This window comes from Bombus pascuorum, chromosome 8 (assembly GCF_905332965.1).
Source record: "Bombus pascuorum chromosome 8, iyBomPasc1.1, whole genome shotgun sequence".
Classification (NCBI taxonomy): Eukaryota; Metazoa; Arthropoda; class Insecta; order Hymenoptera; family Apidae; genus Bombus; species Bombus pascuorum.
Genome location: NC_083495.1, coordinates 16,087,589 through 16,103,595, shown reverse-complemented (window position 1 = coordinate 16,103,595; position 16,007 = coordinate 16,087,589). Strand labels below are relative to the sequence as shown.

At 33.3% G+C, this 16,007-nt stretch overlaps 1 protein-coding gene across 2 annotated transcripts; it reads right to left on the bottom strand.

Moving 5' to 3' along the window:
• Positions 1-103: 103 nt before the first annotated feature.
• Positions 104-6,090, bottom strand: LOC132909874 (ER membrane protein complex subunit 1). Of its 2 annotated transcripts, XM_060965038.1 has the most exons (15): positions 5,879-6,090; positions 5,622-5,737; positions 5,143-5,326; positions 4,255-4,410; positions 3,815-4,151; positions 3,421-3,724; positions 2,906-2,926; positions 2,241-2,413; positions 1,986-2,147; positions 1,631-1,915; positions 1,377-1,572; positions 1,084-1,281; positions 865-990; positions 524-751; positions 104-389 (listed from the first exon to the last, which is right to left on the bottom strand). In XM_060965038.1, exons 1-15 carry the CDS (start codon positions 6,019-6,021, stop codon positions 229-231), a joined length of 2,790 nt encoding a protein of 929 aa, XP_060821021.1. In that variant the 5' UTR covers positions 6,022-6,090; the 3' UTR covers positions 104-228. The 2 variants fall into 2 exon arrangements, with proteins under 2 accessions (XP_060821021.1, XP_060821022.1); XM_060965039.1 differs by lacking the exon at positions 2,906-2,926.
• Between the last annotated feature and the right edge of the window lie 9,917 nt (positions 6,091-16,007).

The window sequence follows — 16,007 nt, the reverse complement described above, 5'->3', positions numbered from 1 at the left end:
AAATAATACATATATATATATATATATATATGTGTGTGTGTATATATATATATATGTATATATTCTGATACTTTAGGTAAGATAATAAATTGTTAACATTCACTTTGCAGTAACATTTGTTTTTTATAAAACAGTATTTTTTTACAAATTATTATTAGCAAAACGTCTTGCTTTTAGTGAACAAATATTTAAGAATGTAATGTATTGATTCTCTAGAAAAATCAAACATCATTTCCATGCTTGCTTTTGCGCTTTCTGGGATGCTAGTTTCTTTGTAATGTACGACGAAATTAAAAGCGCTGCCAATACTATCACAATAAGATAATAATCAAAATCTTCTTTCAAAACGTCAAATGTTTTAGACGGTGCCACACGTGTGTAGAACAAGTCTGCGAACATCGTATTACACGCATAATTACTTGTAATTTTCTAATTTTGATACATTCATAGTGGGTTAAATGTATTAGTCCCTCAGTGATTAGTAAAATTACGGTAAAACAGAATTGTATCTTAAAGTACTTACCAAGACCGTGTACAAAAACTAAGCAAGTACTTTCAAGGCCACTAGGACTAGTATGAATGCCAGAAATCCTAAAGACACTTTGGTTATAATTAATTATTGCATCCATATGAATAGGTATTTCTGGCATATATGGTATTACACCTTCTTCGCGTAGTTCCGGATTAATAGGCCGCCGTGGATCTACCATCATCCACGGTAATTCCAATACTCCGCCATTAGCTAGGGCCACTAATACATATAAAAAGTAATTTATAAAAAATTACGTTTTCCTATTTATAAATTATTAGTACAGTACTATAGTACTAATTATAAAGTATTAGTTATACAATTCATATACATACCTATGATGTGTTTATTCGTGATACCTTTCTCTGTAATAGTTTCCCGCATAGATTCTATTGCTGCTGGGAAAATAAAAGCTTGTCTTTCTACAATTGGCAACTTAGTTGTAGCTAACGATGAAAACACTAGAATAAGATATTGAATTTATAATATTTAATATAAACAAGAACAAGGATATGAATCAAAATAATTATTATAAAAAATGGCGTGAACAATACCTGTGGTATTACTTTGTATTTTTCCTTCATATAATTCTAAACTAGCAATTTCTGTTCTACGACTCTTTTCGTTAAAATAACTGTACACTATCCAATTTTCTGAATGCACAACATGGACTGGGCCACGAACTCTCTTGTGCATAATAGAAAATATCATTGCTCCAGATACCACATCCAATAAATATAAATTAAGCGTATCTGTAAGTCGTGAATTATTTTTAAATTAGTTATATATATATTATATGGAACTTCAATAATTACAATATTCTTATACAGCAGCATAATAAACGTACCTTTATGAGTGCGTCCAACACCCTCAGTTACAATTGCGACTAAGTTAGGGTTAATATACTTATATAGAACTGATCTATCACTTAGAACTCTACCCTGGGAATGAACACGTTCAATTGGATTTTTCGATACGACGTGCGTTATTCTTTGGTTTTTTGGTGACAGCAGTAATTCCCATACTTTATGGGAAATGAGTTCCTAAAGGATGAAATTAAGATGAATATTTAGAAAGTTTGCTAAATAAGCTTATACATACTTGAGCTGTACTATATGATAAAGAATATCCAGACAATATTCCAGTTGTTTGATCAGCAGTAAATATATATGTATTTTTAGCGAGAGATGCAGCAATTGCAGTTGCACCTTCAGGATATACGTGAGCTTTATCTCGTGTGTCAAAGATAAGTATGCCTCGCAGAAAATCATCCGTCGTTACATGAAGTAACATAGATTGCTTTATTCTATATCCTAATTTTGTTAAACCATCTAATGGTTGACCAGTAATCGGATTAAAAGTATATACAATTCCTTCTCCCGTTTGCTAAAATATTTAAAATCGAATAAGAGATCTATTTATATTGAATTAATGTTTCAATGTATACGATACATACTTTATCCTCTGCCAATAACGCACATTGCGGTGGATATGGAAAATGTCTGCTACTACGTTGTACATATAAAATTATTGCATCAGATCTTTTATTAAAACCTCGAACACCTCGTACCCTAAGTTGCCAAATAATTTCACCTTTTCTAGTTTCAATACCATATAACTATAAATATATAAAATCAAGGATTAACACTAAATGTATGATTTGAACTAAATATATATAATATATGTTAATTAATCAATTAATTTTTCATACTTTTCCCGTTGATGTAACAAGGACAATCATTTTATGTAAACCAAATTTATCCCGTACTAAGTCAGTACGTTGATTGGACTGTTGAGGTGTGAGACTTAATATGGATTGGAAGAATGTTCTTGCTTGTTTAAGTTGAGAACTGACTCTTCTAAACATCATGCTCAATACATCCCCTAGATACAACATAAAATTATAAAATATGTCATATGTATAATATTAATATTGTAAATTATTTTTTTACAACATATTTATCATAAAAACCAAAGGAACAACAAATTTCTTAACTGCAAACCTAACAAACAACTACAATATTAATAATATATGTTAATAAAAAATTACAATAAAGCACAATTAAATTTTCAAGTATAATAATTATTATTATCTTTTTTTATCATTCATGCATAGTGCTTCAATATTCTATTTGTAAGGCAAATTTAAACATACTGTTGTATTAAAAAAGTCTATATTAATATACTTTATATTATCATGCAAATAATAACATTGTAGGAACTTTCTTAAATAGCAAAGATAAAAATATTTACTAGTCTGCATTTAATTCGTTTATATTTTCTTGAGCTTCTAAAGAAAATTAACGTGCCTATAAGACTAATAAACAGCAGGAATAAAGTAATTTTCAAACCAGCCTTTGCTGCTCCACTACTTACATGAACTGTCTACATCAATACCTGCCAGCAGCCATTCACAAAAGAAATGTAATTAATACAACATAACTAATATTTTTCTTATTAAGATATAAGTTGAGAATATATAATGTGATTTATTTATTGTTGTGTGTGTTACAATTAAACTGTAACATTAAGTTGTTTAATACTTTCTAAGTAATAATATAGAAATGAAGACATAATAATACAAATATTTTTAATCAGAATATTACTTTTATACAAGTACTACTTACTTGCATTAAAAAATGCTTTACATCTTACAAATATCAAAATATTTATGTCAAATATAAGAAATGTTGCAATTAAATTACTTATAACAGATAGACACTTATTACAAATCTTAATGTGAATCTTTAATATCATAATGATCAATCTTTATAGTATTATTTTTTAATATCTCGTTTAATGATCTTATACAAAAACATTTAATTTATTTTATCATAACGTTTGCTGTGCCTTAACAAATATGACAAGCATATATTATAGTTTATACTTACTCTCTTTCTGATCGAATTCTGTTTCTATTTCTTGATCTCTATCTGACATAGGTAGTTCTATAATCTCCACTGCTACAATACTAGCAAGCGCTTCTTCCCTAGCCCACACTAATTTATTATGCTGTAGCAGCGCAACGCTGTGATCTTCCGAAGCTAATAAATGACGGCAAGTTACACCTTTTGTTTGTCGAGGACAAACAGAAGCCATAATTGTTGGTGAGAGTAATGAATTATGTGTTACAACGATAGATAAATTTGGCATAGGTTTTGATGTTAAAAGTTCCGAAGCAACAATTTCTGTTACCTAGAATTATATCAATAGAAGTTTTCAGTATTTTTGTTAATCAATATTCAAAAAATCTTTTTTAATACAGTTAAATTTTAAAATACTTACTCCATTTTTATAAGTTGTTTCTAAAAGTACTTTTTCATTATCAACTGAAACAATATAGAGCATAGAATCTTCTGCTATATCCCTTTGGATAGGAACAGGTACCTCTCCAACAAGAAGAATACGTTTCCGTTGGTTATTATCTGCGCTAATTGATACAACAGGCTCTTCACCTAACACTGATTCTAAATGATATGGACCTTGTGCACCAGCACCAAATATGGTATTTATCGTAACTGTTTGTGGTTGAGAATGTGTATCAAATAAATGTACCAAAAGCAATATAGCTAATGAACTGTCTCCTTTTAAGCAAGCTAAATATGGTGCTGCTAAAACACATCTAAAAGATAAAAAATTATAAAAATTTTATTACGTAGGAATTTTAAATATACTGAGCTTTTTACTAATATAACATATTTCTACTTTATAAAGTAATTTCTTACTCTGTTTCTTGAGTTATAAATGGTGCTGAGACCCTTCTTGTTTTCAATTTATCTCCTGTGTTACTGTCATAGGATGTTACTTCTACACCACTATTATAAATTGGTAAAATATGGTGTAATGTTCCATCTTTTATATGCCATTTCACATCTTTAATTCTGAAAATGATTAATATGAAATATGAAATATGAAAAAAATGATTTTATTAGTAACATCAGTATATGTAACGTAAAATATTATGTGCTGCTGAAATATAACATTTATAAAATTATTGTATACTTTCATGTTTAAAAACAAATTATTTTATAGAAATTGATCATAATTAGGAAATGAAATATTTTTGAATACAAAACAAGATATATTTTAATATATGAAACTTAAAAAGATCTCAAGCAGTTCATATTAATTGCTTAACGAATTCATCTTGTTTCATCTTGTAAAAAATCTTTCATCGTTTTGTTCTATCGTATTACGTTTTACAAAATCCTTTACAGATTTCTTTACACTGGAACTATCTGGTAAATGCGTAATAACGTAAAACTAACATTCAGTGTAATAACATATTACTGTGAGATATAATTATGTAGTATGTAAAAAGATATTATTGATTGTGCATTAAATAAGGATAAAGAAACCTGTTAGCACTGTACAATCCTAGTGTAGAAAAGGATATAAATGGTGAGAAACGTCTGAAAACCAATAATGATAATTACATTTTATTTTGTATATTATAACTGTTTCATGAAAACAAATCTCGTTAATAAATCTATAACATTAATATTAAATAATATAAAAATTTTCTTTCAACATTTAAATTATCTTTGAAAACAATTAATTATCTATAATGCAAATAGAATTACGTTTAATTAAAATATATAATATTAACAAACCTATCGCGGTTTTGTTCAGCAATTGGCCATTCATGAAGTATATGTCCAGTAGCCAAATCCCATGCACGAACAATAGCCGGTACACCTCCACTTACAGAAACAAGATCTCCATCTGCAATTCCACCCAATGCTCGAATCCGACCTGCATATCCTTTTTCTAATACACGTCTCCATAGTATTTGTCCTAAACCAAAAGAATATGTCTTCATATCTTTCTTATAATTTATACTTTTATAGTTTACATATACGTACAATATCATATAATCACATTGTGAAGGAATGTTTAATAAAATACTAAATTTAAAATTGTAAAAATAGCGCAAAGACAAATGTTATATACTTCTTGAACTTTTCAGCTAATTTCAAAGATTTCGATTGAATATGATAAATTTATATTCACACGTATATGTAAAATTAAACAAATGAAAAAGTTTCGCATATCTAATCGAAACAGCTTTATGTCAATGTTTATAGCTCACCTGACTTTAGATTTAGCGCAGCAATAACATTTTCTTCGGTAGCAACAATAATCTTTTTTGCGGTCGAGACAGTATCAAAACTGGCGAATTTAATTTTACCGACATAATTCTGCTTCCTGCAAGCACAACGACAAATGGTTTATCGAGAATGATTCGACATAACTGATACGCTGTCAAATCACGGTAACATGCTACTGCATTATTTAAGAGATTCAGCATTGTAATCAACGTTTGTTCAAGGATTCCAAATAATTTACCAGTCAAATTTTCCAACTTGATCTTCGTACAGACACAGAGACAAACTAAATAGACCAAACAGTATGATAAGATATTGTAATATCTGAACATCGATTAAAAACCGGTTGATGTTCCTTCTAAAACTCCATGCGAACGGAGCCATGACGATAAGTGTGAACGTATCAACGTATTAATCCATCCGCTTACACAAATTTCTTCCGCACCTGATGTATAACCATTGGTAGTGTAAGCGAACGATGGTCACCTCACATAAAAACCACGTATATTTTTATTACTTTTATAATGATTTCTATTTTGTAGTACATAAAGAAAGAAAAAATAGGGTATATTCAAAAAACCAACGATCGAATATATAATTCATAGAAATTTATTTTGTAATGTATAAAATTATGTTACAATTATCGTTGATAAACAATAATATTTATGTAAGTTATCACCAGTTACATATATTACAGTTTTAAATATGATAAGAAATATTTACAGATATTTAAAAAATTTTAATTAGTTAATATATCTGGTATTAATAAACAATGTAATAGAACAGATAACAAATTTTTTTTTAAATCCTTGGAATAGGCAAATATGTATTTATATTTCATATATTTCAAATACTTTTTTATTCTGTTTCTATTAATCTGTATATCAATTTCTACATTATCGATGGTGTAAATTTCAATAGTTGAGACATAATACATGTATATACTAGACCATATCAATGGCCTGTTCAGATTGGCGGGAATATCCGGTGCCATTTGAAATTATTTTTAGCGATGGATGAAAATCTTCATATTTAAATAGTTTAAAGTAAAATTACAATAACTAGACACATTCTCTATAATTATTACTTTGAAACAAATATTCTCCAAATTTCTTACACTTCTATAAGTATTATTATTTAATACACTTTTTGCTTATTATAATTTTCATATTTGCAATGTAAAGTAAAAAATACATATAGTAACACAATAATCTATATTCAAAAAATTTAATTGTCAGTAAAATTTCCAGCATACATTATTGGTTTAAAATTTCGTTATAAGACATAGCAATAGTATAATTCAAATATATAATATTTATACTATTTTTTCCCCTGGCTAGTAGTAACAACGTTCATGATAATTAAAAAGAAAATAAAATTATATATAGTTATTTTTTTCAAATATAATTGTTATATTTGTGAAAATTTACAATTCGCATTAATATTTTTAAAGAGCATAAGAAATTATTTTCTTTTGGTGGCTCAAAGTATAAATCCAATTTATGAAGTCATTAGACATTCTCTTAAATACCATTTAAGAAATTTTGCAATGGAAATATTAAATTTTGAACACACACATACAGCAAATTAAAATTTTATGATTTTATATCAATTTAACTTACATCGATAATGTAGTTTACGTACGTATGAACATATCTGCAGATAATAATTGGTATACCCAGGATTTATTATTCTACATTACATCAATTTATTGTTATTCATAATTTATGAACAATTGTCTTCACGCACATGATAGAATTTCGAAACATAATTAAAGACTATAATTGTATTCTATGTATGTATGTACAAAGAAACGAGGAAATTATTTTCATAAATGTAATGTGTACCGACAGATGACGTTATATTACATTTCAGTAATTTGCAACATTTGAAACAACTTTTATAATAAAAAGAAAAACATACCAGCATATTAAAATAATATTAATTTTAGCAGTTTAACTTGTTTAAGTTTTTCATAAATTGTAAATATACAAATTATTTAAGGATGTACCTTTCATACTACATATATGTACCTATATAATGCTTTAGCAAATATTTAAAAATAAAATAAATAGAACTTCTCAAACATCGGGAGAAAATCATAAAATTCATTACTGGCTAATTTAAAATTTATTACTCAAATTATTATTCATTCGCTTAGATAACTTTATTGCTCAATAAAACTGATAAACATATTCCGTAAATCATGCTAATGCGTGAACTAATAAACATTACATTTTGATAACTAAAGTTAACAGTTTAATCCATTAATTTCTTTATATACATTATTTACAATTTTTCCTTACTCCTAATAAAATATAACATTTTATTTATTATACTTTCAAGCTATTCATCTCGATATATCATTCCACTTACAAAATTGACGTATAAACTATGTTATTATCGTACTGTTACTTCTAAATTACGCGTATCGTTAGAATTGATATTCGAATACAACTCAACCTCTTTCGACCTTTCGAAAAACTTTCACTTTTCCTTGGCCTGTGTTTAACCAAGCGGCGATTCTTTATCCGCAGGAACAGAGAGGAAGAACAGGCTGGCGCCGCGCCGGAAGAATTTACGTAGCACTTAATCCCACCGCTTAGAGGGCCCGACAAAATCACCCTACTTCGCATTCTTGGCTACCTATTCTTCCGCGCTTCTGCTCTTCCTGCGCCACTCATCATCACGAACCTCTTCTTACATTCAAACACTTTCACCTGAACTCTTATTCCTTAACGAGGCGAACCCATGGCCCTGTTGCTATGATTTAAGAAGGTGAAACTTACCCCTTGTGAATTACCGCGCGATGTTTTACGATAAACGTGTTCTAGGACTTCTTTCGAAGAAAGCAAGTTAGATATAGATATTCGCCTTCGTACAGTAGAATCTGGACGGAGAAGACAGGAGTAGAAGATCGAAACCTACCTATGGCGAAACGTATAGAAATATCAAATAGATCAAAACATTAGAAAAGGCTGACCACCTGAAGATGGACGCTCCTTTATCAGTCAAACGGACAATGGCGCGGCTAAGATTGCCAGGAGAACGAGGATGGACAGTAACGACAGAAGTTGGGATAAGGCACAAAATAGAGGGAGAAAAAGCTGCCATGTGGGATATACAATACAAGGGACATAGAAAACAGGGTCCGCCTATGTACCATGCGAGTGTCCCATATATGAAGAAATCAGGCCAAATACACTAAAAAAGCAAGGAGCAAATAAAGTAAAGAGAAGAGTAAGGGAATAAGAAAATCGACGATATTCATTGAGCGATGCATAAGATAAAGGGCGTTTTGTCTGCAGGAATAGTATCAGCAACATTAAGTTAATTTCATTTAAGATACCAAAAGACAAATCTAAGACAAATCTGAAATAAAAAAAAAAAAGAAGAAAAAAGAAACAGAAACGAATATCGCTTATGATTTTTAATCGTAAGAAACTGATATCAGTGGATATTTTAATACTTACTGAATATTTGATTGTCAGCTGAAAGTTAAGAATGGAAGATATTTCATTCTTTAGCACATCGTTATCGGTATTTTAATTTTGCTTTTGTCACTCGATAATATCTAATCGATCGAGATAACTTTAGATAACTTTAATTAGATAATAATTCTTGAGTTTTCATATTTTCCTGCGAAAGAAATCACTTTCAATTCGAATAATATAATACTTTTGTACGAAGCAGAGATATTATTTTGCTACCTATCAATTTGTGATAATTATAATATTGTTACAATTATACTATTTTTTATTACACGTTTATTTATAAATATTTATAAAATTATTATACGCGTTATTGAAATAAAATTTCGAAAAATTATATCGTTCGTCGATGAAAGATCGTGCAATGGAAAGAAAAATTGTTTTCTCTGTAGAAGATTTGAAAGGAACAGCGAGAAGAAAATCTGGAATCAGTCGTGAAGTCAATCCTTTAATCGCCTGTACTAAAATATTATAAGACGCGTAATCACAGTGATCGTGCCAAAATCCGACGACTAATCTCTTAACCGTAAAACCGGTTTTATTTACTCATTCGCTTACCCTTACTGGGTACTTCACTGGCTGCTTTCACAGATTTTAATGACAGTTGCGAATCGTTATTGTAACCATTGTTGCGAATACATTATTTCATCGTTGCTGCTAGCAGTATCGTAATATCGTCATATTATCTGTATTCGCGTAAACTTAATTTCCCATCTTGAAATTTATCTCGAAGAGCTTTACGCTGAAATTTTAGACAATTTGGAAATGTAGAACTAAATAACCTAAGACTAATATATTTCATACTAATTTTGGTTTACTAATAGAACACTTAATGTTGAATTTAATATATGTACATGGAAATATCGAATTATATCGTTCATAGGTTGTTTAAAAGTTTAGCTCGTTGATTGTTTTACATTACATTACACGTGTATGACAGAAGAGTACGAATCAAATTTTGGACGAAAGAGGATAAGTATAATGCCGTTCTTTGCTTAATTCGATTAATTTTTGTACAATGTCTGGACTGTTACAAATACCGTTGGAAGACAAACTGAATATTTGCGGTGAAAATAATAAATACGAGTGACGATTCTCGAAAGAAGAAGAATGTTTCTAAATGGAGTACGATACTTACTCTGTAAGGACGATATGACGTAACGTTTGAAATATTACGAGTGCCTCTTGACTTATACTTTTCGACTGGCCCACCACGGAGACGTAATCTCCATTCTCGATAATCTTTCAATTTTAATTTATCAGCGTTCGTGCTATAAATTCCACTCGACCAGGCATCCACGATCCTTTGATAAAATATCCAGTCTGGCAGATATAGTTTCGATATTTCGAGTTCCTTGGAGCGATATCTACAACGATTGGAAGATCCAGCCAGCCTTCGATTCTCCTCTATAATATCTTGCTACGTGTTATTTAGAGGAATCGTGTCGGTTGGCAGAGGGTGTATCGCTGGAAAAAGCTCAGCGGAGAATAGAAGGGGGCAAGAGGAGGGCGTCATGTAGAAACGACGCTCGTAATCGACTTCCAGGACGGTCTCGATTTCCTTTGGCCGCTGCCAGAAATGAATGAACCTTGCCGGTCGAAAAGAGGAGAATGGGAGGGTTGCGTGAGGTGCGGGCTAACCTCCGTCGGATGAGATAGGATTGAATGGACGTCGTGAAGACTGGGGATAAGGTGTAGAGAGACGAAGCCAGGGCTGGCGAAGAAACGAACACACGTGGGTGTGGAAATGGGTGGAAACAAAAAGACAGAGCTGGGGAAAATAGAGAGAATACGGAGGAACGAGGGACGAGGGGAGGAAAAACAAGATCCAAAGAGCGCACGAAGAGACAGGGTTGGTATGAAAAAGCGTACTGGCGAGAGGAGGGAAAATCAGATGAAGTTGTATAGAAGAAGAAGGAGAGGGAATATAGCGAAGAAAGGGAATGGACAGGGATAGGTGGGAAAAAATCAGCGAGGAAAGGAAGCGAGACGCGAGAACAGAGAAGAGGAAAGAGTTGGGCCGAGGTACACGGGCGATGAGACGAGACCGGATGAGATGAGATGATAGTGTTGCATGTAGCGCGTGCGCGTACCGACTCAATAAACATCCGTAGAAGCCTCGGTAAGACCCTGGCCTGCGCTCTGGATTACCGCCGCTACTTTCCTTTATTTTCCGGATGCAATGCCTCCCCCTTTCGACCCATCTTTACCGTGGCTCTCTCTGCCCTGTCGGGAAAGAGACGGGACTTGTCATTCTTTACGTACTTCTTCCGGCTTCCTCGCCTCCCACGACACTGGATCAACCGGCGAACTGTGCCAGAGAAATCGGTGGCTGATAGGAGACGAATCGCGTGACCTATTTACAATTTTGGCTGCAATACTTGCAATTAGGATTTTTAGATTTTAGATCGTCGGTTTGGTTTAGCGAGAGCCAATTTGCCGCCAATTCTTCGCTGCGAAGGATAAAACGAACGTTTTGTTGATACGCGATACGAGTATTTGTAACTTTATATCGCAGGATTGCAAGCTGACTATTTTAAATTGATACTTGTAATTTTACGAGCAACAGTTAGAGTCAGATTGCTCGATTTTTCATTTGGCTACCATTTTCGACGTACACACACAGTCGCTAAAAAATCTTCACACGCACGTGCGTTTTATTGGCTTAGAAATCGAAGAATATTCTTGAACGAAATTTTCTTTTCGTTCCTCGTTCGCGTGTCAAAATTAGACCGCGCTACGCGTAAAAAGGCGTTCTTTCTTTCGTTTGATGTACCTGCTGAACGCAATCGAACCAGGTACGTGGACAAATTTTATAAATCACCTCGACACGTGGATACAATGCGCTCGTAATTAGAAGCGTTCCATCGAGAAGGATTTACTGCTTTCACGTTCACCGGTCCATTTCTAGAACGATGTGGATTTCGGCTAGACGGTTCTTTGGTTTTCTTGTCTTCGCTGATAAGAAGCAGAACTTTGGTCTTTACGTACTACGACTCTCTGTTCGCGTTTCTGGGCCAAATCGATGTAACTAAAGTTTCTTGGATATTGCGTCTTCGCATTTTTCGAACGCTTGATTTTCATCCTGCTTCGTGTTTATAGTTCTTTCAGCGCTAAGCACCTGCAAATCTTTGTAAAGAGCTTTTAAGTAGCAAACTCTATCTCTCGCGACATTCCGCGATGTTTTCTTCTTCATACAGTCTACTATTGCTTTATGAATATAATAAATATTGTCATTTTTTAATTTACTTTTATAAAATCTCGAATAAGTATACATACATATATATATATATACTATGTATATGTACATTGTGTATATAGTCAAATTACCTTGTAATTCCACAAGTATAAGCTTTGGAAACTTCTTGCTTATTTTTCTTCCGATACCATGTCAGTGCCTATTATGAATCACGTGTATCTAATAGTTTCAAAGTACACGTAGAACTACCGTGTACTCGTTCGTTATTTGATCTGCTTAAAAATGGGGCTGCAAGTTTCATCTTTATGTCGCGAGTAGCTATGGCTGTAAAGTGTGTACATCTTCGACGAAGAGAGTTTCTGAAATTCGGGATTGATCGCTCATAGTTCATCCACGCACGCGCAGATACTAAAACTACGTACCATTGGGAGCGAATAGACATCCACACGTTAAAGAAAGTGAATTAAAGCGTAAAAGTTGCTGCGGATTTATGTTAAAACGTTATACGAGTCTCGACTGTTTTTTCGACGAAATTATTTAAAATCCATCGTTTCGGAATTCGACTCTAAAGTCACAAGAACGTCTTTTATCAAGATTAAAGCGTCGATTTATAATTTTCCTTCTTATAATATAACTGTAAGCAAATGACTCAGACAAGCATGTACGTACTATGTGCATGATCTAGATTGAAAGAGGTAATTCGTAAAAAAAACGTGCTCATCCCCCTCGTTCAAATATTGTCCTATTTGTCAAGTGCTACGTAAATAAACGAGCAGACCAATTAAAGAGATAGAAACATCATGTTTCTCATTACATTATCTACGCATAGGCAAAGCGTGGTACAACTGTCGTTTTAACTTTCGTATCTTCGTAATAATCTCATATCGTATGCGTTGGTTATCAATGAGTAAACCACCCTTTCAAGGGTCATTCTCGAGCACACGTGTTTTTCGATTCGGATTTATCCGATTTCGAGGTTCACGGGGTCGCGTAAAACTTTTATTAATAAGCTTGCGCTTCGATAGAAAGTTGTTACGATGTTATATACTTTTACCATTATTGTACTGCAAGTCATTTACAATCTGTTTCTGAAACGTTAAACAAAAAGAAAATTGACGCTATTGAAGTTTAAACAAATTTCTCGATACGGTTCCCAAACTGTGACCGTGACAATTAATGGATTATTAAATTGCCAACAGACGTAAAAAATGTCGAAATTAGGAATTTTCGTAATATCTACGATACTAGTTGGCCTTTAAGAATCAGTTTAATTACATCATAATATCTTATTATATAAGGAATGATTACCAATCAATTTTATCTGTAATTTTCTGATTAAGATACCTTATAACGCTTATATTACATAATCAAAAATAAACAAGCGTCTTGACTTTTGAACGATAGTGTACGCGATATTTCATAATCATCCTGCAAGTAGATTGATAAATTTTTGTTCATTCAACAAACACCCTCCATATTATTTGCCAAAGATACCTCGTTCGCATAACATCTATCTACTAAGAATTCTTTGAGAATCTTAAATAAAAGTAATTGTTGAAAACGTCAAATGGAATTTTATAAAAGTATGTAATTATGTATATTTCGAGGACCAATTTCGCGGACAGAGGTATAAGTCCGCTCCCTCGAAGGCGACAACCACTCGCCCTTTACTTAATTGCGAAAATCCAAGAGTCGTAAGGTAGACCAGGCTCGGTCTTCCAGGCGTAGGGTTCGGTTAGCAGGAAACCCCGACTCTAACGTCGTCAGTTCTCCTCTCACTCTCTCTCTCTCTTTCTCTTTATCATCATCCAACGTCCCGTTCCATGCTGTACCTTTCCATTGCTTCTCGTTCGTCACCAGCAACGTTTGGCCAGCTTTCTCTTCCGTAGAGAAGAGAATTAGAGACGCACGAGGAGAACGACAACGATGTCGACGACGACGTCTAGCTCTCATCCTCTCTGTCTCGCTTAAAGTTTCCTCACGGTTCCACTCGGAACACGCTTCCTTCTTGCTCTGTCCCTCTTATTCTCGGTTCTCAGTTCTCCTGCTACTCTATGCCGGGAAGCCTCCATTAAATTCATTAGGCCATTAGTGGCTGCAACCCTCCAAGATGGCTCCCGTCGCTTGGCAACGCTCTGCTTTTCCACGCTCTCCTCTCTCTCTGTATCTCTCCGGGTCTCTCCTTCCTTCTCCTTCGAACCTTCGACTCTGCAACCCCCCTTTGTCGAGTCCCGTTGTCCCTCTTGCTCCGCTCCAGGGACCGTACGACCTCTTCTTCCGTTCCTCTTAGCAGCTTTACGTGTCTCCCTCTCGAGCGGGTGGGTCTTGGCGGGTGTAATTAGATTCAACGAGCGAAAAGGGAAGGCGGTGGGTAGGTTCGTAGGTCGGAAAAGGTGGTGGGTAGCCCAGGAGGGTAGCTCGAGAGCGAGCTACGGTTACTGAAGAGGGCCATTGCCTCCGGATGTCCAGACTCTCTTCCTCTTCTGTTTCTCTCCGTGCTACCGATCTCATACCATCCTCTCTTCCTCTACACGGTCTTCCGTCCGTTTCTCGGTCTCACGATGTGTGCTCGTTTGACGTGGCTGCCCGTGCAACGTCGGAAAGAAGTTTAGTCTCCGGGGATTATGTTGTTTGAGGAATGGAGATCCGAAAGGTGCAGGCTATCTTTCCGCTCGAATATTAGGATCCGACTTTAATGTGCTTCGGAGCTCGAATTGCGCAACATCGCACTCCCGTCTAATTCTCTACTTTTAGTTTGATACTTGGACAAATTGTCCCCGGGATCGAGCATCTTTCGTTTTTTCGATATTGCACTTTGGATTTTGTTGTTGTTTCTTCTTTTCCTTTTTGGTTTTAATATTTGACGTTTATATATATACTGTTGAATTTAAGTCTTCGATTACATTGAAGAACTTTGGCAAATTTTAGTTTGTTTGGTATTCTACGTTATATGGAGACTGTTATGTTATGGTTTATGTAAATTTATATTTTTATAAATATAATTAAGGACACCCTCCGTGACATAGATCAGATAGCCAAATTTAATAAATACAATAGATCTTTCCTAAATGTTTTTTTTTCTAGTTTATTTATTGGTTTTTACAATTTGTCCAGGAGGACATTTGGTAAAATATTATATCTTAGTGATTAGAAAAAAAATATAAAAATAAAATATAGCATGTGGGTGGCTACCCCCAGCGGGGTGCCATCTTCGTGTTTGCTAGGTTATATCTTTTATGTTTCCTAAATGTGTTCTGCTCCTTCGATGTTTAGTCGAATTTATACTTTTCGATTCGTTTTGAATACATTGCAAAATATTCCACGTATAATTAAGAATATCCGCAGACGTTTCGAAATAATGAAAAAGCGTGTCTCACGTACGTAAATTATCATAGAGAACGCTCTAAAAGGCTTTTGCAATGTTTACTTATTACGTACACTATTTGCTTCATAGTTCTGGCCTCTTTTATGAATTATAACAATGTAAACGTTATACACAATTAACATGGCCTGAATTAAGACAATCATAAAACCTTCTCCTTCTTTTAGAAGAGTCGTAATAGTTTCATCTTATCAACATAAATTTCTTTCGAGTTCATAAAGTAAATTTCGAAGAAGTCTATCGAATTCTTTAAATCAATACGAGACGTACACGATGGCTGCATTGCTGTAAATTAAAT